At 56.2% G+C, this 23591-nt stretch overlaps 2 protein-coding genes across 13 annotated transcripts; both read left to right on the top strand.

Annotated features, from left to right (window-relative positions):
* Positions 1-1555: 1555 nt before the first annotated feature.
* On the top strand, positions 1556-3712 carry ABHD16B (abhydrolase domain containing 16B). Its single transcript, XM_003983292.6, has one exon. It carries the CDS (start codon positions 2083-2085, stop codon positions 3496-3498), a length of 1416 nt encoding a protein of 471 aa, XP_003983341.3. The 5' UTR covers positions 1556-2082; the 3' UTR covers positions 3499-3712.
* Positions 3713-5464: 1752 nt separating this feature from the next.
* TPD52L2 (TPD52 like 2) lies at positions 5465-23274 on the top strand. Of its 12 annotated transcripts, none has more exons than XR_002154257.2 (10): positions 5467-5629; positions 9374-9519; positions 11517-11665; positions 12635-12694; positions 17438-17539; positions 19012-19072; positions 20573-20599; positions 21500-21541; positions 22586-22634; positions 23132-23274. XR_002154257.2 is itself a non-coding variant. In XM_019826201.2 (9 exons), the coding sequence occupies exons 1-7, from the start codon at positions 5611-5613 to the stop codon at positions 20597-20599; spliced, it is 564 nt and encodes a 187-aa protein (XP_019681760.2). In that variant the 5' UTR covers positions 5467-5610; the 3' UTR covers positions 22586-22634; positions 23132-23274. The 12 variants fall into 12 exon arrangements, 10 of the variants coding, with proteins under 10 accessions (XP_019681762.1, XP_006929637.1, XP_019681758.1 ...); XR_006594967.1 differs by having other exon boundaries at positions 21173-21541; XM_019826201.2 differs by lacking the exon at positions 21500-21541.
* Positions 23275-23591: the final 317 nt, after the last annotated feature.

The following is a 23591-nucleotide window of genomic DNA, read 5'->3' as shown; positions in this document are numbered from 1 at the left end:
CCCCTGCGGCTGCCACCCGGGACCGAAGGAAGAGGTGGGGTTGCAGAGTAGAGAGAGCAAGAGGGGCCCCTTGTCCAGGCGCACCGGGGGCCCTGAGACACCCTCTTGGTCCTCAGGACCTGATCAATGAGCAGAGCAGCCCAACCTGGGATGTGAGCTGGATAGTCAGGAAACTCTGGATCTCACCGGGTTGGGGGGAGGGGCGCCAGGGGTAGAATAGCCAGGGTTAGCAAAAAATAACAAACCTAAAAGCAGGATATCCAATTAGAGTTGAATTTCTGCGAAACAATTTTTTTTTAATTTTTTTTTCAACGTTTATTTATTTTTGGGACAGAGAGAGACAGAGCATGAACGGGGGAGGGGCAGAGAGAGAGGGAGACACAGAATCGGAAACAGGCTCCAGGCTCTGAGCCATCAGCCCAGAGCCCGACACGGGGCTCGAACTCACGGACCGCGAGATCGCGACCTGGCTGAAGTCGGACGCTTAACCGACTGCGCCACCCAGGCGCCCCTCTGCGAAACAATTTTTTAATAGAAATATCAGCACGCACTTATACTCAAAAAGTATTTATCGTTTACCTGAAATTCAAATTTAACTAGATGTTCTGTATTTTACCCGGAAACCCCCAATTCAGCCCTCCCAATTCCCTCACTCAGTTTTCTTCCCAACCCTAAGGACCCCAACAGTCTTTATCGCTGCTTCCCTAACCTGGTGGGAGCTGACTGGGCTAGCAGTGGGCCCAGATACACAGGGCAGGAGAGCAGAGAAGGCTTGTCGGAGCCTGGAACCGCCTTCCCAGAACGCTGGGATCCCTGAGGCAGGTCTGGCTCCCGGGCTCCAAGTGTCTGCCTGGGTTTGCCAGATTCCCTGTTGAGTGGGCCCTCAGAGCCTGGTTTTAATCCTGCCCCCAATGCGCTTAGGTGGGCTGGCCCTCTCCGGCGCAGGAGGAAAAGGGGAACCCGCCAGAGCCCTCCCGAAAAGAGGAAGGTACAGCTTGCGGGGTGGTTTGAGTGGGGAGTGGGGAGGTGGCTTGGCCAGGGGCTGAAAATGAGGAACGCTGGCCAGGGAGGACCTACCTGGAGGTCACTGCCTCTGCTGGCACCAGTGGAAACAGGATCCAGAACAGGTGGGGGGTTTCCAGCCTGGGCTCACCCCGTTTCCTGAGAAGGAAGGTGTGAAGGGGAGGACAGGGCCCGGGCTGCTCCAGAAGCCCCACGGGGCAGACTCTGCGCTCCCCTAGGGTGACAACCCAAGCTGGATTTCCCGGGCTGCCCCGCCTCGCACAGGGAGGTCTGGGGGCGCGGTTACCTGGCACAAGCCTGGGCAGGGAACTGCCACCCCCAGACTTCTTCAGGAGGCTCTCTTGTCTTTGCAAACTGTCACACAGCCTGGTCACCAGAGCTGCTTCTTCGGGCTGCTGCCTCCCCTCCCCACCAATGTGGGTACCTCACGACGGGGTTAAGGGAGCCACAGCCACCTTAGTTCAGGGCCATGGGAAGCCCCGCGTCATTTGTCTCACTGAGACCCCTCCACCCCCCCCACCACCCCCCACCCCCGGTCCTCCGCTCCTGACTAGGACGAGGTTAAGGCTGTCCATCTCCAGCCTGTCTGTCCGCTTTCGGTTAAGGAGGGCGGTGGATGCTGCTCCAGGTGTGAGGGAAGGCAGGTGAACTCGGCCTGGAGAGGGTGCAGGCCGAGGAAGGTCTGGGGAGGATGTGGTCGCCGCAGGGTTGCAGGGTCCGAAGCCTGAGGTCCTGGGGGCGGGGCAGAACTCGAGACCCACCCCCCACCCCCTGCGCGCCCCTGCCCTGGAACCCTTTGTGCGCCCATCACAGGGTGTCGCCTCTTTCCCCAGCGACAATGACTCATAAAGCTGGTCCGCGCCGCCTCCTCTCTCCCTGAAAGGCCCAGGTCATAAAGGCCATTGGGGCCAAGCCCTGAGGAGGCACGTCCCAAGACAGCCCCGCGCTGCGCTGGCCCCTGCAGCTGCCCGCCGGGCCGGGCCTGGGCCTCCCGCCGCGACCCGGACCTGGCGACCGGGCGTTACGGCTCACGCCGAGCGCCCGGTAGCCTCGACGCCCATGTGTGTCGTCTGCTTCGTGAAGGCCCTGGTGCACGTGTTCAAGATCTACCTGACCGCCAACTACACCTACAACTTCCGCAGCTGGCCGGTGGACTTCCGCTGGGATGACGTGCGCGCCGCCGGCGGGGCTGGCGGCGGTCACCGCGCGCTGACGTGCGCCGCGGCCGTGGCGGGCGTGTGGCTGCTGCGGGGCGCGGCGCTGGGCGGGGACGCGCCCGGCCGGCCGCCGCGCGGGGCGCGCAGTCAGGCGCAGTGCCTCCTGCAGCAGATCCGCGAGCTGCCGGGCCAGCTGGCCAGCTACACGCTGGCCCACTCGCTGGGCCGCTGGCTCGTGTACCCCGGCTCCATGTTCCTGATGACTCGCGCGCTCCTGCCGCTGCTGCAACAGGGCCAAGAGCGCCTCGTGGAGCGCTACCGCGGTCGGCGCGCCAAGCTGGTGGCCCGCGACGGCAACGAGATCGACACCATGTTCATGGATCGCCGCCAGCACCCGGGCAGCCACGGCCGCGGCCTGCGCCTCGTCATCTGCTGCGAAGGCAACGCCGGCTTCTATGAGATGGGCTGCCTGTCGGCGCCACTGGAGGCCGGCTACTCGGTGCTGGGCTGGAACCACCCGGGCTTCGGGGGCAGCACGGGCGCGCCGTTCCCTCAGCATGACGCCAACGCCGTGGACGTGGTGGTCAAGTACGCGCTGCACCGCCTGCACTTCCCGCCCGCGCACGTGGTGGTTTACGGCTGGTCCATCGGTGGCTTCACGGCCACCTGGGCCACCATGACCTACCCGGAGCTGGGCGCGCTGGTGCTCGACGCCACCTTCGACGACCTCGTGCCGCTGGCCCTGAAGGTCATGCCCCGCAGCTGGAAGGGGCTGGTGGTGCGCACCGTGCGCGAGCACTTCAACCTCAACGTGGCGGAGCAGCTGTGCTGCTACCCCGGTCCGGTCCTGCTGCTGCGGCGCACGCTGGACGACGTGGTGAGCACCTCGGGCCACGTGCGCCCCCTGCCGTCCGGCGACGTGGAGGGCAACCGCGGCAACGAGTTGCTGCTGCGTCTTCTGCAGCACCGCTACCCAGTCGTGATGGCGCGCGAAGGCCTCGCGGCCGTGACGCGCTGGCTGCGCGCCGGCAGCCTGGCACAGGAGGCCACCTTCTACGCGCGCTACCGCGTGGATGACGAGTGGTGCCGAGCACTGCTGCGCTCCTACCGCGCGCGCCGTGAGGACGAGCAGGAGGACGAGCAGAAGGACTGGGGGCCTCACGGGCTCGCCTTCCCCTGGCTCGTGGGTCAGGACCTGAGCCCGCGGCGGCGCCGGCAGCTCGCGCTGTTCCTGGCACGTAGACACCTCAAGAACGTGGAGGCCACTCACTTCAGTCCGCTGGAACCGGAGGACTTCCAGTTGCCCTGGAGGCTGTAGTCCTCACCCCTCCCCACACGGGAAACCAGTAAAGCTGGCCCTGCCTTGGGGATCCCCACCTGGTGTCTGGGGGAGGGTGAGATGGAACACAGGGAACTGGTGCTCTCCCTCACCGGGGTGATTCCCCCCTTCCCTCCTTCAGCTTCTCCCTCAAACACTTGTGGACGTCCCATTCTGCTCCCAGCTTCTAAAGGGAATGTAGAGATTAACCTGACCCAGTTTATGGCAACACTGTGTGATGGGTGCCCTGATCACCTCAAAAGGATGATGGGAGCATAGGCTGTGGGACCCCGGGAGGTACCCTTATCCTGGATCAGGATACACAATGGCTCTGGGAAATTTGAGTGAGGAAGGGTTTGTACAAGTCACCCCCAGCTGTGAGAGGACATTGGCATTGGAAGACTATAAAGCAGGTCTTAGCCGCCAGACCTCACCAGGAGTTAGTAATGTTGGGCCTCTAGGGTCCCCTCCCCACCTCCACACTCCTGGCTTCGACAGGAAAGGACAACAGACTCAGAGTAACAGGTACTCACAGTGGCATGTCCATGTGGGCTATAGACACACCTGCACTGACCATTCATTTGCTAGGCAAGGCAAATTTGAGCCAGGCCTGGGCTGGGCATCGTTCCTGGATTCAAGGATCTAACACAGAATGAGAGACAAGCCTTCTGCTCGCCACCATCTGCAATGCAGTTGCTTCCTTACCATCTGCCATGAACTGCATGGTGGGGGGGGGGGGGGAGACTACTGGCCTTCCCCAGCACCTGGGGACTGGGGCTAGTCAGAGTGGGCAGTGCAGGAGACTCTGGAAAAAACGAAAGAAGGCAAGTGGGGCAGACCTATAATTGACAGCACCAGAGCAGGACATGGCCATGAAGCACCTAGGCCAGTGCAAGCCAGAGGTGACCTTAGGTACCAGGAAGACACCTGTGGTGAGGTGTGCTTTGAGCTGACACAGGAAGAGGAGTTAGCCAGATTAAGGAAGGGGCTTCCACAGAGGGATCCGTACATGCAGTGGGTTGGCTGGAAAGGGAGAGTGCAGTCCGGAAAAGTCAGATCCTGAAGGGTTTCAATACTTAAGAATTCGCTTCCAGTGGCTATTTAGGTGCCAAAGAAGGGAAATTTCGGGACTTGTTTTAGCGAAACCGCTAGTGGTTTCACACCTCTCCTTTGAGAAAGTCCGGCAAACTCTTGTTCCAGCATTTGCTGGAAGCTTTACAACTAGCTGAGCGATCTTGGCCAAATTACTTTAACCTCAGTTTCCACATCTGTAAAGTGGGGAAGGCTCCACCTGGCTCATCAGGTTGCTGTGAAAATGAAGTGAAAGAACACCGGAGGGGAAGGGAGCACCCAGCACAGAAGCGCGAAGGCTTCCCCGCAGGTCAGTTCACGCCTTTCAGCTGTGCGTGCGCGGGACCCGGGGCAGGTGCGTGCGGAGCGAGATGCCTCCAGCCAAGTGAGGGCAGCGGCGCCTGCAGGGCTAGAGGACGAATCGCAGACACGCCTTTTTCTGCGTAACTCCCATACAATTAAAAAAAAAAAAAATCCCCATAAAGAGGAAGGACTTAAAAACTGGAGGGAGAAGCTAACTCCAAAATCAGGAAGTCAGGCCTCAAACGGTCTGTGCGGTGCGTGAGCCATGGCACTCCTGAGCAGCGGTAAACACTCTCCAGACCTCCAAAAACGCCAAACCCCACTTTTTCATAACGCCATGTTGGACGGTCCTCCCACTTCCCACCTTCCCCGAGTTCCTTCGGACCGTTCTACCTGTGTGTCTCGCTGGTGGAGCCGACGCGGGAGGCAGTCCCTAAGAACCCGCCCTCCCTTTCCGGCTTCGTCCGCAGCTTTCGCCAATCAGGTTGGAGCAGGTAATAGGGACGGGGCCGAACAAAGTCCTCATTGGACACCGTTAGTGGGGGTGGGATGAAGGCGGAGCACGCGTCAAAACGGAAGTGGGTTGTCGCGCCGCTGATTACGTAATGCCGCGGTGGCTGAGGCGGTTCCGCTGGCTGCTGTGTGCGCGGCGAGCGAGTCCTGGTGCGGCCGGCTCGGCTCCTACAGCGCCCGAGACCCCGGTCCCGACCCCAGCCGCGGCCCGGCCGCCGCCTGAACATGGACTCCGCAGGCCAAGGTACCCGCGGGCCCGGCGCCTTCGCTCCTCGGGCCCAGCCCGCGCTCCTCCCCTCTCTGGCGGCGCTTCTCAGACTCTCAATCCCCTCCGCCTCTATCCGCCCCGTGGCTCCTTTTCAGCTCCCATGCGCCGGGCCTCGAAGCTCCCGATGGCCGGGGCGTGCGTCTGCCGCCCCCGGCTTGGACCACTCACCAACTTACCCTGCGGCCGCTCCGAGGACCGGTTCCCCGGCACCCCTCCCCTCGTCCCCAGAGTTTTGGGTTTTCTCTCTCCGGGCAGCTGTCGTCATGCCCCCTCCCGGCGCTTGCCTAGTCGACCGCCCTCCTTCCCTACGCAGGGACCTCGAGGACACTCCATCCGGCCCTGCACCAGGGCCGATGTGTTGTGCGCTTCTCCCGGGGAGGGGAGGGGAGATGGAACCATCTTCGAGCTCAGTGCAGCGCCTCTTGGGTGGCAACGCTGCTCGGAGCCCAGGCTTCTTAGGGGTTGTCTCAAGGGGGAAGGGTGCAGTGAGTCAGGGCACACCGAGACTGGGCCAGTTTCCAGAACAGACACCCCTGACCGGTTTGAGATGGCCGCTGGGGGTGTGGAGTGGGCCGATTAAAATCTTGAGAAGGTGATTGGAGTCCATCTTTCATTCTGGTACAGAAGAGATGCTAACTTCCTATGTTGACATGATTACCCTGGGTAATTTAAGGATTTTTTTTCCCTGTCATTTGACCTGTATCAGCGTATTAATTAAACAGAACTCCTAGATTCTGATACACTGTGTAGATTTTCCTATCTCTGCAGTCTACTTACGAAATAGTTGAACATCAAAAGCCGCCAGTTTTAAATTCAGGTTTTTCGCTGTTTGACGAGTATGTCTAATATAGGTAAGCATCACAAGCATTGGATTCTGACCATAGAGTGACAGAAAACACTGAGCACTTACTGTATGCCGAATACCATACCAAACCTGTTTCTCAGACGTCCTTTTTCCATTTTCAGAATAACCCCTTGAGATTATTCCTTGTATTATCACCATGCAGTTTATACAGTTCTAGAGATCTGGGACTCACCCAGGAGGGACTCTAGCCCCCTAGTTTCTCCTACAGCACCAGCCCCACACTCTGTAGGTCTTCTGGTGACATTTTCTTGCCTCGGTCTCCTCTGAACCAGAGTGTGAATGGCATCTACCTACAGGGCTATGGTGAGGTTGGTATCACACAATGATTGTGCGGCGCTTTGGCATGTTTGGTGAATGCCCAGTTTCTATCTGGGAGTGACTGCAGGATCCACCCTTAGCTTTATAGGCAGAAACAGTCCAAAGACCTACCTACCTTCCTTTATTATAAAATGTTTATTTTTGAGAGAGAGAGAGAGCAGGGGAGGGGCAGAGAGAGAGGGACAGGGGATTGGAACAGGCTCAGTGCTGACAGAGAGCCCGATGTGGGGCTTGAACTGACAAACTGTGAGATCATGACCTGAGCTGAAGTCAGTCGGTTGAGCGTCCAACTCTTGTTTTCAGCTCTGGTCATGATCCCAAGGGTCGTGGGACTGAGCCCTGCACTGTGTGGAGCCTGCTCAAGATTTTCTCCCTCTCTTTCTCTCCCTCCCTCCCTCTTTCTGCTCCTCTCCCTTACTTACACTCGCCCTCTTTCTAAAATAAAAATTAAATAGAAGAGCAAGGTTGTGGAAATTTTAAGGCATTTAGCGAATTTGAGTAGACTCAACACAGCACATGAAGTAAAGTTATGTGGGTTGATTTCAGTTAAAAATCAGAATTAGTTGATGGGGCACCTGGGTGACTCGGTTAAGCCTCCAGCTCTTGATTTCAGTTCAGGTCATGATCTCATGGTTTGTGGGATTGAGCCCTGGGTCGGGCTCTATGCAGATATCTCAGAGCCTGCTTGGGATTCTCTCTCCCTCTCTGTGCCTCCCGCCCCGATCACAATTAGATAAATAAACATTTTAAAAAACCCAAATCAGTTGATAAAAACAATGGTTGTGCTTCATCTGGTAAACGTGTATCAAGTGCCAAGGAAGTGCTAACCTCCAGCTGTGTGGGACATGTGAAGGGAATGAGCTGAATAGAGCATCTTTGTAGGGGTTTTTTGTTATTTTAGAGAGAAGGGGTCGAGGGGCAGAGGGAGAGAGAGAATCCTAAGTAGGCTCCACCCTTAGCACAGTGTGGAGCCCGACACGGGGCTCAATTCCACAACCCTTGGATCACGACCTGAGCCGAAATCAAGAGTAGGACACTTAACCAACTGAGCCACCCAGGTGCCCCTAGAGCATCTTTAGTTTTAAGCACAGTCTGTTTTTAGCAGATTGTAGGATTTCAACAGTAGAGAAACATATCTAACTACAGGCAGTTTTTTTCCCAACCTTTGTGCATTTGTTTTTACTTATTTTTTTAATTTATTATTTTTTATTAATTTTCTAGAATGTTTTCTTTATTTTTGAGAGATCTTGAGCAGGGGAGGGGCAGAGAGAGGGACACACAGAATCTGAAGCGGGTTCCGGGCTCTGAGCTGTCAGCACAGAGCCCAATGCAGGGCTCGAACTCACAAACTGTGAGATCATGACCCTAGCTGAAGTCGGATGCTTAACTGACTAAGCCACCCAGGTGCCCCTTAAACATTTTTTTTAATGTTTTTATTTATTTTTGAGAGAGAGAGAGAGAGAGACAGAGTGTGAGCAGGGGAGGAGCAGAGAGAGAGACACACACAGAATCTGAAGCAGGCTCCAGGCTCCGAGCGGTCAGCACAGAGCCCGACACAGGGCTCGAACCCATGAACCGTGAGATCCTGACCTGGGCCAAAGTCAGACGCTTCACCAACTGAGCCACCCAGGTGCCCCTCTTTTTTTTTTTTTTTTTTTTAATGTTTACTTCAGTAATCTCTACATCCAACATGGAGCTTGACCTCACGACCTGGAGCTCAAGACTCACATGCTGCTCCGGCTGAGCCAGTGAGGTGTCCCTATGCCTTTACTTCTAAAGTGCTGGACACCACACAAAGCCTGTTTTCATGGCGTGTGCGGATTGTATGCTACTGAAGGACGGTCGTGTGCTCGGAGTTGGAAAGAACTAAAGCAGACCCATGTTTCTTTATTTGTGTGGGATCTTGTCCGCTGTTAGTGCAGGCAAGAAGATGCATTTAACTCGAAGAGGAAATGGTGCCTGCAGGAATTGGAACCTGATCTGGGTATAGCGGAGGTGTGGAAGCAGTGTCTCTGCGCCTCCCTGCATGTTGCTGTGGGACGAGGGTCGAGAACAGACTCCGGGGGAATTGTGTTTTGCCGACTCCCTGCTGGGGCTGTGTGACCAGCCCGTGCATCTTGTGTGTGTGATGGGGGCATGTGCTCTGCAGATCGGCTGATTGAAAGTGGTGCTTGTGCTTACAGCCGTGTCGTTTCTTTGCCTTAAAAATTAGAAGATCTGTTAGGTTCAGCTGCTTTGTTTGTAGCAAAGGTTTCCTGTCTCCGCAGAGTATATTATCTTGAGGGAAGCAGAGTTCAGGTCTGGCTGCCTTGTGCCAGCCTTTCCAGTGCCCTGAAGCAGCACCTTGGGTGGCTTGAGATGTCCTTGGCCTAATGGCCCAAACCATCCCGACAACCTGTCAGAGTACTCTCCACGGCCCCCTCGACTCCCCTGTAACCTGGCCTCACCCTTAGTTTCTCCCTTGGTGGAGACCTCTACCCTATTTACTTCCCTGTAACTTCTTATTGACAATTTCTGACTTTGTTTGTCTCTGGCAGATATCAACCTGAATTCTCCTAACAAAGGTCTGCTGTCCGACTCCATGACAGATGTCCCTGTCGACACCGCGGTGGCTGCCCAGACTCCTGCTGTTGAGGGTCTGACGGAGGCTGAGGAGGAGGAGCTTAGGGCTGAGCTCGCAAAGGTGCTAAGTCTCCGCCATCTGTCCGGGGGTGACTGTGAGTTCAGGCTGATGAGGGGCCATAACGCTGTCTGTGCTCTGCAGAAATTGCCCTGGGAGGTCATTCCCAGAGTCCCACAGAAATTGCTCTTTGCGGCCACTTTTTGTGTGCCTGGTGCTTTGTGTACCGTGAGGAGGGTGTCCACATGGGAACAGCTGCTCTGAGCACACCATCTACTGGGGGTTTCTTTGTTGGGATTAACACTTGACAATTTCCAGACCCCACAAACTATCTGCCCCTGAATCTTCATTTTCCCTTTAAAGATTCTTCTTTTTGTAAAAAGCGCTTCATGTGATCTTTAAAGTGAGAGTCCTTTAAGAGGAAATGGTAATTAACCGAAGCCTGCAAGTATAATTTTTATTCAGACTGCTGGGAGTGTTTCTTTTTTCTGTGTGATACAGAGTCTAACAGCAACTCACTTAGGTTCAAAATCTGGGGAATGAACTTGCTGATATCTGAGCATAGCATCCGATCAGGCAGAGGCTGGCATCCTGTGTTGATGCATCCTGAGTCTAAAAAGAGCTAGTTGTGTAGATGATCCTCAGCCCCACGGCCAGGCCTCAGACCCTGGGGGAAAGCATGTAGCAGTGTCTGAGTTGAGTGAAGGTTACAGCAGCAGCGGGCAGTGCGGTGAAGCTTATGGGCTACACTCAGTCATTTCAGAGTTGAGCGGCAGAAGCTCGTGTCACTTAAAGTTTTCAACGTGCGTATCCCCAAGACAGCTGGACTGCACAGCCTCAAGCCATGTTGATTATCACACCATGGGTGGAATGTTCTAGTCATTGGTCCTTATTGCTGGAGTAACTAGTAACAATTTGATTGGGTGATCCTGTGTTTCTAAGTTATTTCTTTTTCAACTATTTTGTGCTGGAAAAACTAGTGATATAAGGGCTCTGAGCGACTTTTTATTGCCTTACTTCAAATCACTTTTTTTTAAAAAAGACTTGAAGATTTTTTTCATTTGTTTTTTTGTTTAAAGTATTTTGAGAGAGAGAGAGAGAGACAGCATGAGTGGAGGAGGGGCAGAGAGAGAGGGAGAGAGAATCTCAAGCAGGCTCCACGCTCAGTGCAGAGCCCTACATGGGGCTCAAACTCCCAAAACTGGGAGATCATGACCTGAGTCGAAACCAAGAGTCAGATGCTTAACCAACTAAGCCACCAGGCGCCCCAAGGGAAAGACTTTTTTAGAGTAGCTATTGATGCAGGAGCTAAAAACCAAAACCTTTAGGGTAGTCAGGCTCCAGAGGATGCTTTCTTCTCAAGTTGCATCTTTTTTTTTTTTCTTTTTTTTTTAATCTTAGGGCTTGAGCAGTTTCAAGTGTTTATTTTCAGGATTCTTTCTAACTTAAATTGAATTCAAACTTAAGTTGAATTCAAACTTAATTCAAACTTAAATTCAACTTAAATTCAAACTTAAATTGAATTCAAATTCAAATTTACTCTTGGCTTGAGTAACTGCCTTTGCCGAGGCCTAGAGCTAACCTTGGAAACATACTTGTTGTCATAAAGGCCGTTGCTCTGTCACTTGAGTTTTGGCCATCCATCCGTCTGTCAGCTCTGCTTCCTTCCCAGTGCATGTGGAATTTCTCCGTGCAGAGAGGGCCTGGCTGCCAGCAATTCCAGCTTCTGAGCCCAGACTCAGAGCCTGGAGGGAGAGGGGATCATCTCTTCTGACACCTGTGCCCCGTCCCAGAGCAGAGCTCCGACAGGCCTTGCTTGGTCATCCATGGGTGGGCACAGTGATTGGTAGCCCCGCCAGAACCGCTTGGCTTGAGGGAAAGAGACAGTTCTCAAGAAGTGGGGTGCTGGTTCCAGATAAAAAGAGATGTTTGTTGTTGACTCTGTTCCTAAGACAAGTTATGTGCTGTAAGCGGAAAGTCCTTACGTAATTCCGAGAAACCTCTTGCGTGTGTAAGGATGTTAGTCACTTCCTGCAATCAAGTCAACTGTGCTTTTGCAGGTGGAAGAGGAAATTGTCACTCTGCGCCAGGTCCTGGCAGCCAAGGAGAGGCACTGTGGAGAGCTGAAAAGGAAGCTGGGCCTCTCCGCCTTGGAGGGCCTGAAACAGAACCTGTCCAGGAGCTGGCGTGATGTGCAGGTCTCTACCGCGTAGGTACCTGCCTGCGGCAGAGGTGCCCTGGAGGCTGGAGGGCGTTCGCCAGGCTGGTGCCCCCGGCTCGCCAGTAGGATGTTATGTGCTTGGGGACAAGGTGCCTCACAGAACGGGGGGATCAAGTATCCCTGTCTGCAGGCAGCCAGCCAGAGGCCCTGAGTCCTTGGCCTAGCCCCTGGCGTGTCTTCCAAGAGCTTAGAGTCTACACATACTTTTAAAAGGTGGATGGATGCACTAGCTAGTTGTCCAAGCAGAAATTGATGAGAGTGTATCTCAGGGTACAAATCTGAGAGAACACTAATTAGGTCCTTAAAGAGACTGATTTTCCTGTGGTCCTCCGAGCTCAGTGTCTGCTGAGGTGGATGTGAGTCCTTCTCATGAGCGTGATGTGGTCACAGCCCTAGGACTTCTGACTCACATGTGACTTTGCCCTCTGAATTTGGGGAGTACAGCTACATGGCTCCTCTGAAATGTATCCTCCAGGGCTGGTGGGGGGGGGGGGAGGGGGTAAATGTCTCCCACTGAGAAGCCACATCCCTGCAGACAGATCGATCGCATTTTATAAAAAAAAAAAAAAAATCACCTACGAAAGCCCATTTCTCTGTCCTAGGGAATCGTGGGGTTTGAATCCCAAAGGATGCAGAGAAGTATCCTGGGGATGCGGCTGTGCCTTCCTCATTCCTCACAGCAGTATTGTTCCCGAAGGGCTGTCTCACATGGGATGACCAGGCGCTCCCTGGGCGTGACAGGGGAAGGACTGGTTGGTTCTGTCAGCGCCCAGGCCCCCCTGGGCCTCCCCGGGCCTGCACAGCAGGTGCTGAGCACCAGTAGACCTGGTCTCAGGCAGGCTGGAGAGTCCTATTCCCGCTCTCCAGTCCTTGTCTTCCCTGGAATTTCAGCTGTGCTTTGAAACCTGAGTTGAAATAATTGTTCTAAATAATTCACCGCAGACTTTCTGTTTTTAGCTATATGAAAACCTCTGAGAAACTTGGCGAGTGGAATGAGAAAGTGACCCAGTCAGACCTGTGAGTGCCTTTGCCATCAGCACCTCCCTCCTCCTCCTCCTCCTGCTCTTGACACTCTCTTAGGGACCGGGAGGCTGCGTGCACCTGGCACAAACCTAGTTTGGGTGTGTTTTGCTTATTTTGCCGTTATGTGATTTTTCTTAAACGCAAACGACACTCTACTTTCCGTGAAACGGGTAGTCACTGAAGGAGATTCACTCGGCCGCCAGGCCACGCCGAAACCCTCCCTCTGGCTGACGCGGATGCGTCCCTTAGGTGAGAGGCCTGGCTGGCCTTGGGCAGCACGTCTGTCTGGTAGGCGCCCCTCAGCCTTCTGAGCGGGCAAAGCGGCCAAGCACCGACCGGTGCGGACGGTGATTTGGGGCCTTTGTTTCGGTCTTCCTTCCCTGCAGACGTGGCTGCAGCCGAGGGGCTCACAGAGCTTCCCTCGTCCTTGGGGTGGTTCTTAGGCTGTGGGGGCCGCCTGGACCCTGCTGGTGGGGTCTCGACGGAGTCTCTTTGGTCTGAGGGGCATCGAGCTGTCAGCCATGTGGAACATGAGCACAGTAGGAAACATACACGGATAGTTTTCTGTGTCTGTGAAAGCCACGGTTCAGAACGACTCTTGACGTTTTATCTGAGGTCATAGCACTTCATTTATCTGCACTGCAATCTAATTAGAATTCCTCTGAACAGGGTGGGGTAATGTTTTAAAATAGTCACTTTCTGGGATTTTTTCTATTTCTTACTTAGGAGGAAGTGCTGTCATGGATACCAGAGAACTTGGGTAGTCCTTCTGTGTCTGCCTGAAAGGAACTGGTTGTTACTGAGCTTGTCTTCAAGGTCCCTGGGACCCCAGGTCTGCTGGCTCCACGTGTGGTCTCTGCAGCCTGACATCACAAGGGGCGGCGGGCACTGGCGGGCTGTGGCGGTTCACGCTGTCTGTGTCGTTGCCGCACGTGCTCTGGGAGTCCCGGTGTGTTGTGTCCCCGGGGCCGCGTCGGACGGTCCGTCGCCAAGTTGCAGATGTTGTGTGGTTTGGGACGCCTGGCAGGCTCACGGTGTGGACTTACCTGAAAAGAGCTTTAGGAGACCTGAGTGCCGTCTCACATAATTGCAATTCTGATCCCTCTGGAAGAGACGTGTGGCTCTGGGCGTGGAAGTGGCCGGGGGGATGCCCTTTCAAGCGCTTTGCCAGGCGGTGGCCGCTCCCGGGCATCACTTGCAGCCAGCAGCGCGCCGGAGGATGACAGAACTCGGGACGGCTGGGAAGCGCCCGCGTCTGTGCCCGTCGTGCTGCTGCTCGTGGGCTGTGCTGGGCACGCGCAGCTTTGACGCCACTCATCCTTTCTTGTCTCAGCCGCTGCTTCTGATTCAGACGGCTGGCCGTGGCGGCAGCTGTGTTCTGCGTCGCGGAACGACCGCCTGGTTGGGCTCTTCCCCTTGGTAGAGCGTAGCTGCAGGCGTGCCGAGGTGGCACCGGGCGTAGTTGCCAGTTGGTATATGGAGTCCTTTCCTCGTATGGGACGGAAAGCACGGCAGAGTGAGTGTGAGCCTGAAAGGAGGGGAGGCCTGCTCCGGGCTCCCCTGACCAGGGCTCTCCTTACGCTGGCTGTGTCGCCAGGCTGGCTTCTCCTGGACGGTGCAGAGGGTGCCCAGCGGGGCAGGTTTGAATCTTTGTGGCATTGCAGCCCAACGGCAGGACGGCCCGCCGCGGGTCTCCCCGGGCTCCCCCCGGGCTCCCCCCGTGGTCAGGGAGCTGTAAACGCACCTGGCTGGCCGGACTGGGATCACGTGCCCACCCAGGGTTGGGGTGGGAGCAGCCACCAAGGGAGGGTGCAGGAGAATGCCCCACGCTGACTGCAGAGTTTGCTGATGGCGGGGGGAGGCTGGCATTGGCGGCTGGCATTGGCGACGTTCCTACACCTTTGTCTTCCCAAGAGCTGGGGGTGATTCCCGAAGGGGTGCTAGGCAGGGTGGCACAGCCTAGCACCCTTCCTCACGTCTGGGCCTGAGGTTACCTGCTTGCAGACTCTGGCTCGGCCCCCAGTCCCCTCACGGCCTGAGCGTGGCCTCTCCACTGGGGCTGATGACAGCCCCTCGGCCCCTGCACTGCATGTGCCCTGGTTTGGAGGCTCCCGTTTCAGAAGGGGTCCCTGTGGCACCTCATTTCCACACACTTGAAGTGCTGAGGGTGGTGGAGTGGGGGAGATTGCCTCCGGTCCGTCTCCCGTGGGGGTGCTCCCCTTCGGAATGGCCCACGAGCCAGTGTCTCTCCTGCCAGTCATTCAGCGGCCAGCTCCGTACTAAGTGACCCCAAGGGCACTCCTCCTCATCACCAAGGATCCCCGGCACAGGCTTGTGGTCTCTCCAAGTGCAGTTCCCCACACCTGGCCCTGTGGGTGCAGGCAGAAATTCTGTAAGGACTTTGCCTTAAATCCTCTGCTTCAGACCGTTTCACTTCAGCGAACAGAACATTAACATGACCTTAAACGTTTGCTATTTCGTGAGAAGCAGCTTGAAGACATTTTCTGACCCTGTGTCTGAAACCAAATATCCTGCATGTTCCAAGTTAACCTTGTAGTTAGTGTTTTATAAATAACGAGCACGCTCCAAGTCTGTTGCTCGCAGGTAATCTGTTTTAACTCCCTTTGAAATGAAAGCAGTTCACCAGGTGGGGGTGAGGGTGGGGTCCCTAACAGATACTGCAAGTTAGGGGCCCCAGAGAAGGTCCCAGAGCCTTTCCTTCAGCAGGCCGTGCAGTGGGGGACACGCAGCAGGTTTCTCTGTCCCTTTCCTGCCGGCTTTGCCGACCCCGAGGCGACTGTGTGTATGTGCCAGGTCCTGGCAAAGGCTCTGTCGGGATGGAAGGTCCCTCAGAGGATGACAGCTGAGTCTGTGGAAACCCTCCCAAAAGGAGCATGTGGACTTTGGTTTTTAGTGAGACCCAGCTGTGGTCTGCCCCTCTAGAGCGGGCCTTGCCCCTGTGCCAGGGGGTCCCGTCTAGATCCCAGACACGCAGCTCTCTGGGCTGCAGCTGCACAGGCGGTTGGGTTTCATTTCCATTCCTGTTCCATTCTGTGACAGTTTCTGGCCATCACAAGGGAAGGGGTTTCTGGTGGTCAGGTTTGTCTAAAGGTTGGATTTAGAATTAGAGTTTTTTCGTTATGGACCTGAGGAAATCCCGAGGCAAGTCTTACAGTAAAGGTTTTAGATTATTTTCTCTCTGTTAATGTTTTCCAGGATTTACTGACCTTCCCAGCAGCTAAGATAAATTCACTGTCCTAGTGACTACGATGTGTTTTTTTTTTTTTTCAACGTTTATTTATTTTTGGGACAGAGAGAGACAGAGCATGAACGGGGGAGGGGCAGAGAGAGAGAGAGGGAGACACAGAATCGGAAACAGGCTCCAGGCTCTGAGCCATCAGCCCAGAGCCTGACGCGGGGCTCGAACCCACGGACCGCGAGATCGTGACCTGGCTGAAGTCGGACGCTTAACCGACTGCGCCACCCAGGCGCCCCTACGATGTGTTTTTAAACTCACTTTCTGGAAAGCACGTATTTTAAGTTCTGGACCCTGCCGGGCACCAAAGAAGCCTGAGGCCCTGCGGGGCTACGGGAACGGCTGGGCCTCCCTGCTGATGGAGTGGCACAGGGACTTGATGGGGTGGCACAGGGACTCACGGGCAGCCTGGAGTGCTCAGGAGGGAAGGTGAGGGAGGAGGGCGGCACGTGATCACAGTGGAGCCTCCGGATGGCACTGGGGGAGTGGACGGGAGGGAAGGACTCCGAAGACCCAATGCTGGTGCTGTCTGTGACCTGGTGACACGAACAAGGCGTCAGAAAGTAATTTCAGAGAGAAGGCTGGCATCTCGAGAGCCTTGCCGTCTCAAGCTGTTTCCTTAGGGCAACATGTCAGCTTGGCCAGAAATGACCCCTTGGGTTCAGGCTGCGGTATCTTTTGCTTACGGTGGCATCTGGACAAGGTCTGGCAGCTCCAAGTATTAACTCTCAAGGCGAGCCCAAGGGTGTCCTCGCTGTCCCTGTAGCCAAGGCATCCTGCCTGTGCCCATCTCACAGATGTTGAGGTCATGCACCCATGTCTTGTGTGATGCACCCCCCCTTCGTGGACGGTTGGGGCAGGAAGGCCTAGAAAGGGTGGTCTTTGCTGTGATCCATGGCCACCCCTCGCACTAGGGACGATGGCATTGATGGCATGAAATGAAGGTTCCTCAGTTCTGAAAGGATTGGTGAGACCGTACAGGGGGTTGAGGGCCGGAGGGCTCCCGAGAGTCTGAGCGGCCAGCCCACCACAGGCCACACATCCACACTGTCCAGGGTACCCCCGCCCCCAATGGGCATGGTGGAGCTCTCACATGAGAAGCTCCCTGAATACAGTCACAGAACAAGGGGACCTTTCTGGCTTCTGTCTCAGACCCAGGGCCTCTGTGGGTCTGTCTGCTTTGCAGCAGGCGGGCGCCCCACTTGCCGGGCAGTTAGCGCTGTGGCAAGAAGTCAGGGGAGGTGGGTTACCTGAGCGTTAGATGAGATGGAATAAGGTCAGAAAACAGTTACTGCAGAGCTCAGAGGTTGCGATCTGGCCGTGCTGCTTTTGTCCCTGCTGTCAGTCCCCTTCCTGGCGGCCAGACACGTGCTCACTAACCCTCTGTCCCCTGGGGTTCTCTCTGGGCACGTGGTGTCCTTGACTCATGGGTGGTGGCTGCTTCTCCTATTGCGCTGGTTCAGCTGGTGTTTTCTTTACAGCTACAAGAAGACTCAGGAAACTTTCTCTCAGGCGGGACAGAAGACATCCGCTGCCCTGTCCACTGTGGGCTCTGCCATCAGCAGAAAGCTCGGAGATATGAGGTGAGACACCCTAGTTGGGTAGGCCAGTCGGGTGAGGGTTTGGGGATTTTAGATCCACTAGAGGCTCTGAGGGGGACTGGGGCTCAGGTACGTGACCCTCCGGGGCCCTTTGGCAGCTGTAGGTGTGGGCACACCAGCCCTGGGGCAGTCGATTCACGGTCCCTTGTTTGTGGACTGCCTCTTCGCCACTGCTGTGCTTCTTCGGCAGGGATTGTTGTTTCCTTTGGGTAACTTAGCGCTTGGGATCTGTAAAGGTGGGTGCTTGCCGTTGAAGTTCCACGGATGAAAGATGACTCTGCCTGCAGGTCGGTGTCAGGGTGGGGTGTCGCTCTGGGCAAGCCAGCCGGGACAAGGGTGTTGTTTCCTTGCAGTGTTGGCCCAGCCCAGATCTCAGAGTGTGTGTGGCTGCACGCCAGGGGCCCCAACTGAATGTTCTCCCAGAGTTGATGAGACCTTCATGGCCATCAGAAGTGCTTCAAGCAGGGCCTGGGGCCAGGGAGTGTGGGGGCAGCTTGGACATCTGGTGGAGCACACGTGGCTGCATCCGCCGGGCCCCCTCTGCTACACGGCACTGAGCCAAGGAGACTGGTCCTTGGAGCCAGAGGCTGTGGTGTGAATCCTGGCTTGGCTACCTCCTAGCCCTGCCCTTGGCGAGGCGTCCCTCTCGGGGCTGCTAAGATCAAGCGTGCGCTTTTGAGTGGCAGTGTGGTGTCCTTCCTGGCCGCCCCTCCTCCCCAGGTGTCACTGCCCAGCCCTGCCCTGGCCCCTGACCCACGCTCAGGACCGGTCCCTTCACTTAGCGATTTCAGGGAATGCCTCCCTGTAGCCCCCACCCCATGCTGAGGCTCCTCTCTTCTCAGACTTGAGAATCACGCGGTGGTAGTGCCCGTGGGCTTGGCGTTTGGAGTACAGCATTGGGAGCCCATCCCGCTCTGGCCCCTTTCCTCTTATCCTCAGGTGGCCTCCTTCCCTGCCTGCGTAGGTGAGGCATTTCCTTGCCTCACAGACCTGCCTGGCAGTTGCCTTGTGAGGCCTCAAGGTGGGGGCTCTGGCCTGACCATGTAGCCAGAGGTGAAAACACAGACACTCATACCGCGTGGCTCGTGCCCAGGGCTGTGCTCACCTTTTGTTTGCTGGATGTAGTTAGTCCCCTCCGCTTTTTATTTAGAAAAATTGCAAATTTTCAGAGAGGTTGAACAATCATTACACAGTCTGTGTATTTCCTCTGTCCTAAGGAGTGCACGGCCTCACAACTGGAGATCTGGTCATGCTCCTGAGCAGCTATGGCTGGGGGGTCCTTTTGGGTCACCCTGTAAACGTAGGCCTTGTCCACAGTGGCTGTGATTGGAGCCTGCAGATGTGGCTCTGAGTGACAAAAGGGGGGTCTGCAGCGGTCCCTCCCGGCCACACAGTCGTCTGCTAATGCTTGACTTTGTGGGTGTGTTCCTGTAACGAATCTCATTTGAAATTAGATGGGACGCCATCGCCGCTGCACTGTGGGACACCTGCTTTGCCCACCTGAGCCGTGCTGTGGTAAGCCTGGTGACAGACTGATCACACGCCACTGGTGGCCTGGCCTTGCTCCCAGGGGGTTGCCATGGAGGGCGTGGGGGGGCCATCCCAGCGCTGCTGGGGTGAGCTGTGTGTGGGGTTGTGGTCCTTTCCTCGAAATGCTGGTCTGATAACAGAGCATTTGAAGGAAGCAATAAATGTGTGCTGTGCCTAAATTACATTCTCACTAGGAGCGTCCCTGTCACTTCTGGCATGATTCGCTCACATCAAGCCTTCTCCCTCCCTCTTGGGCATGTGCAGGGCGTTGGCACTGTCCGGAGCTCCCGCGGGCCCTTTGGACGGTGCACCTCACTTCTCCGTCTCTGCTTCAGTCCCGCTCTCTGCTCCGGGAACTGGGGTGTGCTGCTGACCATGGCGAGGAGCCTCAGGTCACGTGCCCGGCCTCACTGCCGTGTGTCACGTTTGCACCCATGCTTCCAGGGACAAGAACCAGGTCCCACATAGTCAAGGTGCTCAGACGGACTGGCCTATTTGCCGGTGCGCCTCACCGTGGGGCTCTTCAGTTTTGCTCTGCTGTGTTTCCAGCGGTGTGGGGAACTCTGACGTCTTGGGGTCAGTGATGTGTCCACCGTTGCCTCACCCCGTAGTCTCAGGTTGAGCTGAGGTTGAGAATCCACCACTTCTTGAGAATGCAGATGAGGTCCAGGGAGGTTTCTGTGTGCTGAGCTGTTTGCCCTACATCACGGTGCTGCAGAGGCCTATCCGAGAGCAGCCCGGCCTGGGAGGCTGTTTGCATGCCCTGGGGTAGGAGGTGGCAGACTGGGAGAGGAAATCGGATTTGGGTCAAAGCCTGGGTTAAAGCAGGGGTCTCTGTCTAGCTTGGTGAGCCTTGACGAGGCACCTGCCTTCTCCCACCAAGAGATGGCAGGGCCTGCTGCCCACCCAAGAGACCACATAATTGAGCCTCATATGATCTTCTGAATGCTTCTAAAATGACTTTCACGTTGGGGGTAGCCTCCAGAGCGTGAGCAGGCCTGGCTGGGTAGTGGAGGACATGGCCGTATTGCCCCCAGACACGCGTGTTTCTAGGTTGGAATCTGCCAGCTGGAGTGTGGAGCTGGAGTGCAGGGCGCTCAGCCCCGTGGGTGTCCCGGCCAGTCCTGTTGTCGCATGCGTGTGCGCACCCTCATTCAGCTGAAGCCCTGAGGGTCGTACAGCCCGCCTCCGCACACCCCACCCCTTTGCGCTGCTCCTGTCCTTGGGGCTTCATCCCTCTAATTCCAGACAGGGTCGTGGACACGCAGGTGCCTCGTATGTGACCCAGGTGGGATCGCAGAGGGGCCGGTCGCGTGAGTGAGGGAGCGGCAGCCTCTCGCAGAATTGGGGCTTGAGGAGAACAGGGACCGGGGTGGCCACGGGGGTCCCTGCGTGGCCTTCTGGAGCTTGAGTGAGGGGCTGGGGTGGGCACTAGCCTCCCTTTCCTAACACTGCGTTTCTTCTCCTCCTGCTGCTGCCTTTCAGGGCCCGTCCGTTCTCCCACTCGTTTAGGTAAGGCTGATGCGGGGCGTGCCTGTGGAAGGCTCTTCCCTTGATGCTGGGCAGGGTGCTCTCTGGCTGGCCTGTGGGAGGCTGTGCACCTCGGCCCCAGCTGGCACAGCCGGGCCTGCCAGGCATTGCAGCCTGCTGGGGAGCTCACGGCTTCTGGGGCTGTGACCGCGTGGCTTATCGCCAGCCCCCAGCCCAGCCTGACAGCGTCCTTCCTGAGAAGAGACCTGTTCACGTGGGGGGGGGGGGGGGGGGGGGGGGGGCGGGGAGGGGGGCGTGCTGACTCTCCATTCTCGGGTTCTGTGCCTCTTCATCCTCGACACCGGCTCCTGTTCTCTCCTGCCCTGCAAGTGGATTCGTTGACCACTCGAGGGCCAGGAACGTCAGGGCACCTGTGGGGCATCCTCCTGGGTGGTCCTCACCCCACGCTGACCCAGGCACATATGTCCGGCCCGATACTAGTGCTGCCCCATCACACACGCTTCCGGCTCGGAGGCCTGGAACCAAATCTAGAACAACGTGTGACTTTAAATATTTCTACTTACTTGACCTGGTTGTTTCTCTTTTGCCGAAAAGTCATTTGCTGTGAAGTCGAGTAAGGACATCTGACAGCTATTTGTACCAAAGGTATTTTAAAGCCCCAGGCCGAGGTCTTCTTAGTTTCCTATTTTAAAGCTCTCTCTCAGCACTGTCCCATTTCTGGGGCAACTTTGGAGGCCAGCGAGAGGAGCCCGGGGTCCTTTCCTCCCGGGGCCAGGGGCCCTTCTGTGTGTGGTGACCAGAGCTCACGCACCCTGCCAAGCTGGGTCTCTGTGTGGGTGAGCTGATGGGTGTGCTGAATGCCAGGCTCATCCCCTTGGTAACTCCTGCTTCCTTCTCTGCTTCTAACACGCTCCCAAGCAGCAACTCTTCAATCCGCCACTCGATAAGTATGCCAGCCATGAGGTAATGTGCACCCGTGCTCCCAAGCTCCCGGGGGGGGGGGGGGGGGGGGTGGCTCCAGCCAGTCGGCTTCACATTCCCCATATCCCTGAGCCAAAGGCCATCTTCTCCCTGGCAGGCTCCTGTTGGCCAGGGGTTGGAAAGATCTCTTCTAGGCTGAAAAGCTAGTGGGGGGGAGGCTAAGAGGAGACCAGTGTATCAAATAGGGCTCCATCTGGAACCTTCCAGGGCTGCCCAGGGTATTGGGCCAGGGAGGGGCAGAGAGGTTCATACACATACCTGGCACCCACAAGACTTCAGGCGCCTCCAAGCCTGTTACGGGAAACTTTTATCTGCACCTGGAGGGGAGTCCTGGTCTCCTTAGAACACCCAGAGCTGTGGCCTGTTCCTGGAAGCCTCCCACTCATGTTTCCTGCCCTGCGGTGCCGCAAGCAGAGGCCCTGTCCCTGTTCTGTAGCTGCCACACCCCATCGCACATCTGGGGGTCCTTGATGGGCGCTTCTAGAAGCCTGAGGGTAGGGAGGGAACTGGTTGTATAAGAGGGTGCTGGGTGGGGCTGGGGCTGGCCTGCTCTCTCCTCCTCTGCCTCCTCCTCACTCACTTGTTCCGAATTGTCCTTCGTTTCCCTTTACTTCCGTGAGAGATTGGTGTCAGGAGTACCTGGGGCCTTCCATAACTTCAGCATGTGTGGATGTAGGGTGCAGCAGAAATGTGCTCCACATCTCATCCACTGCTCAGTCGAGAGGTCTGCACTTCACCCGGGGTTGCACCTGCTGGCGGCATGCAGGTCTAATGTTCTTGGAGTTGGCAGGTGTGGCTGACCTGTTCTGACCTGGAAGCCTCCAGAATGACCTTGCCTGGACTGTCTTCTGGGCACGCCCCCTCCCCTTTTCAGCTTGTCACATGTTTACAGTGAGGTCTCAGGGTACGGTCAGGGATCTTTTCTGCAGGTTGATCCTAACCCTGAGGCCCTTCAGACTCAGGAAGGCAACACAATTGTTTGCTCCCTACACCGACATCTCTCTCTCTCTCTCTCTCTCTTTAAAGGAATTCTGCGACCTTTAAGTCCTTTGAAGACCGAGTTGGGACCATAAAGGTAACTGTATTCAGACTGTTCGTTTGATTCTCTTGCTGGGGTGGCGGATTCACGTGCAGTTACGAGAGCTAATGCAGAGGGCCATTGTACCTTTTACACGGTTTCCCCCAGTGATCACATCTTGAAGTGACATAACCAGGATGTGACACTGATAACAGCTAAGGCGGAGAACAGTTTGATCCCCACGGTAATCCTTCCCCGTGTTCTCCTTCCTCCTGCCCTACCCCCAGAACTAGTGATCTCTCCATTTCCATGATTGGAACCATACAGCATGGAGCCTTTGAAGATTGGCTCTTTTTACGCTGCATAAATCCCTGGAGGTACCTCTGGCCTGTTGCTTGTGTCAGCGATTTGTTCCTTTTTATTGCTAATCAGGATTCACGCTAATCAGAATTCAAGTTCTGTAGACCCCGTAGAGACCTGAGCTGGCCTGGGATCTGCCCAGCTCTGCGTGCTCTGTCTCAGGTCTTTCTCTCTTGGTCTTTTCCCACCCGTAGTCTAAGGTTGTAGGTGGCAGAGAGAATGGCAGTGACCACCTTCCCTCCCCGACGGGGAGTGATGACAAGCCCCTGCCCGACCACACACCCTTCTAAGCCCGTCGCAGCTTTGCCCAGCCTCGGAGCACGTGCAGGCCCACCCGTCATCACCACAACCGCACCTCTGCAGCGGGACAGCCGGCCAGGCCGTGGGCGAGCGTGCAGAGCTGGTTTTGAGGACAGTCGTGCCGTTCACACGTGGACCTGGCTGCTGCGCTCGCATGAGTTAGAGAACACAGTTTTGTACGCAGATGCTTTACACTGAAGTTGGTAGACGCAGGACCACTGTGCCGTCCGTCCTGGGCTGCAGGGGTGGACAGGGCAGTGGGCCCTTTGGGAATCTGGTGGGTTCATGAGAACGTGGAAGGGACGGGAGAGTGATACGCGTAAAATAAGTGGTATTTCCTAAAACCTCTCCTTC

The sequence above is a fragment of the Felis catus genome, chromosome A3, assembly GCF_018350175.1.
Source record: "Felis catus isolate Fca126 chromosome A3, F.catus_Fca126_mat1.0, whole genome shotgun sequence".
Classification (NCBI taxonomy): Eukaryota; Metazoa; Chordata; class Mammalia; order Carnivora; family Felidae; genus Felis; species Felis catus.
Note: the sequence above shows the minus strand (reverse complement) of the source record. Positions and strands in the feature narration are given on the sequence as shown.

Coding starts and splice junctions, on each gene's coding strand:
- ABHD16B (XM_003983292.6), top strand. CDS start 2,083: ATGTGTGTCGTCTGCTTCGTGAAGGCCCTGGTGCACGTGTTCAAGATC.
- TPD52L2 (XM_019826198.3), top strand. Junction 12,695..17,437: donor AAAGTGACCCAGTCAGACCT/GTGAGTGCCTTT, acceptor TTTTCTTTACAG/CTACAAGAAGACTCAGGAAA. Junction 17,540..20,572: donor AGAAAGCTCGGAGATATGAG/GTGAGACACCCT, acceptor GCTGCCTTTCAG/GGCCCGTCCGTTCTCCCACT.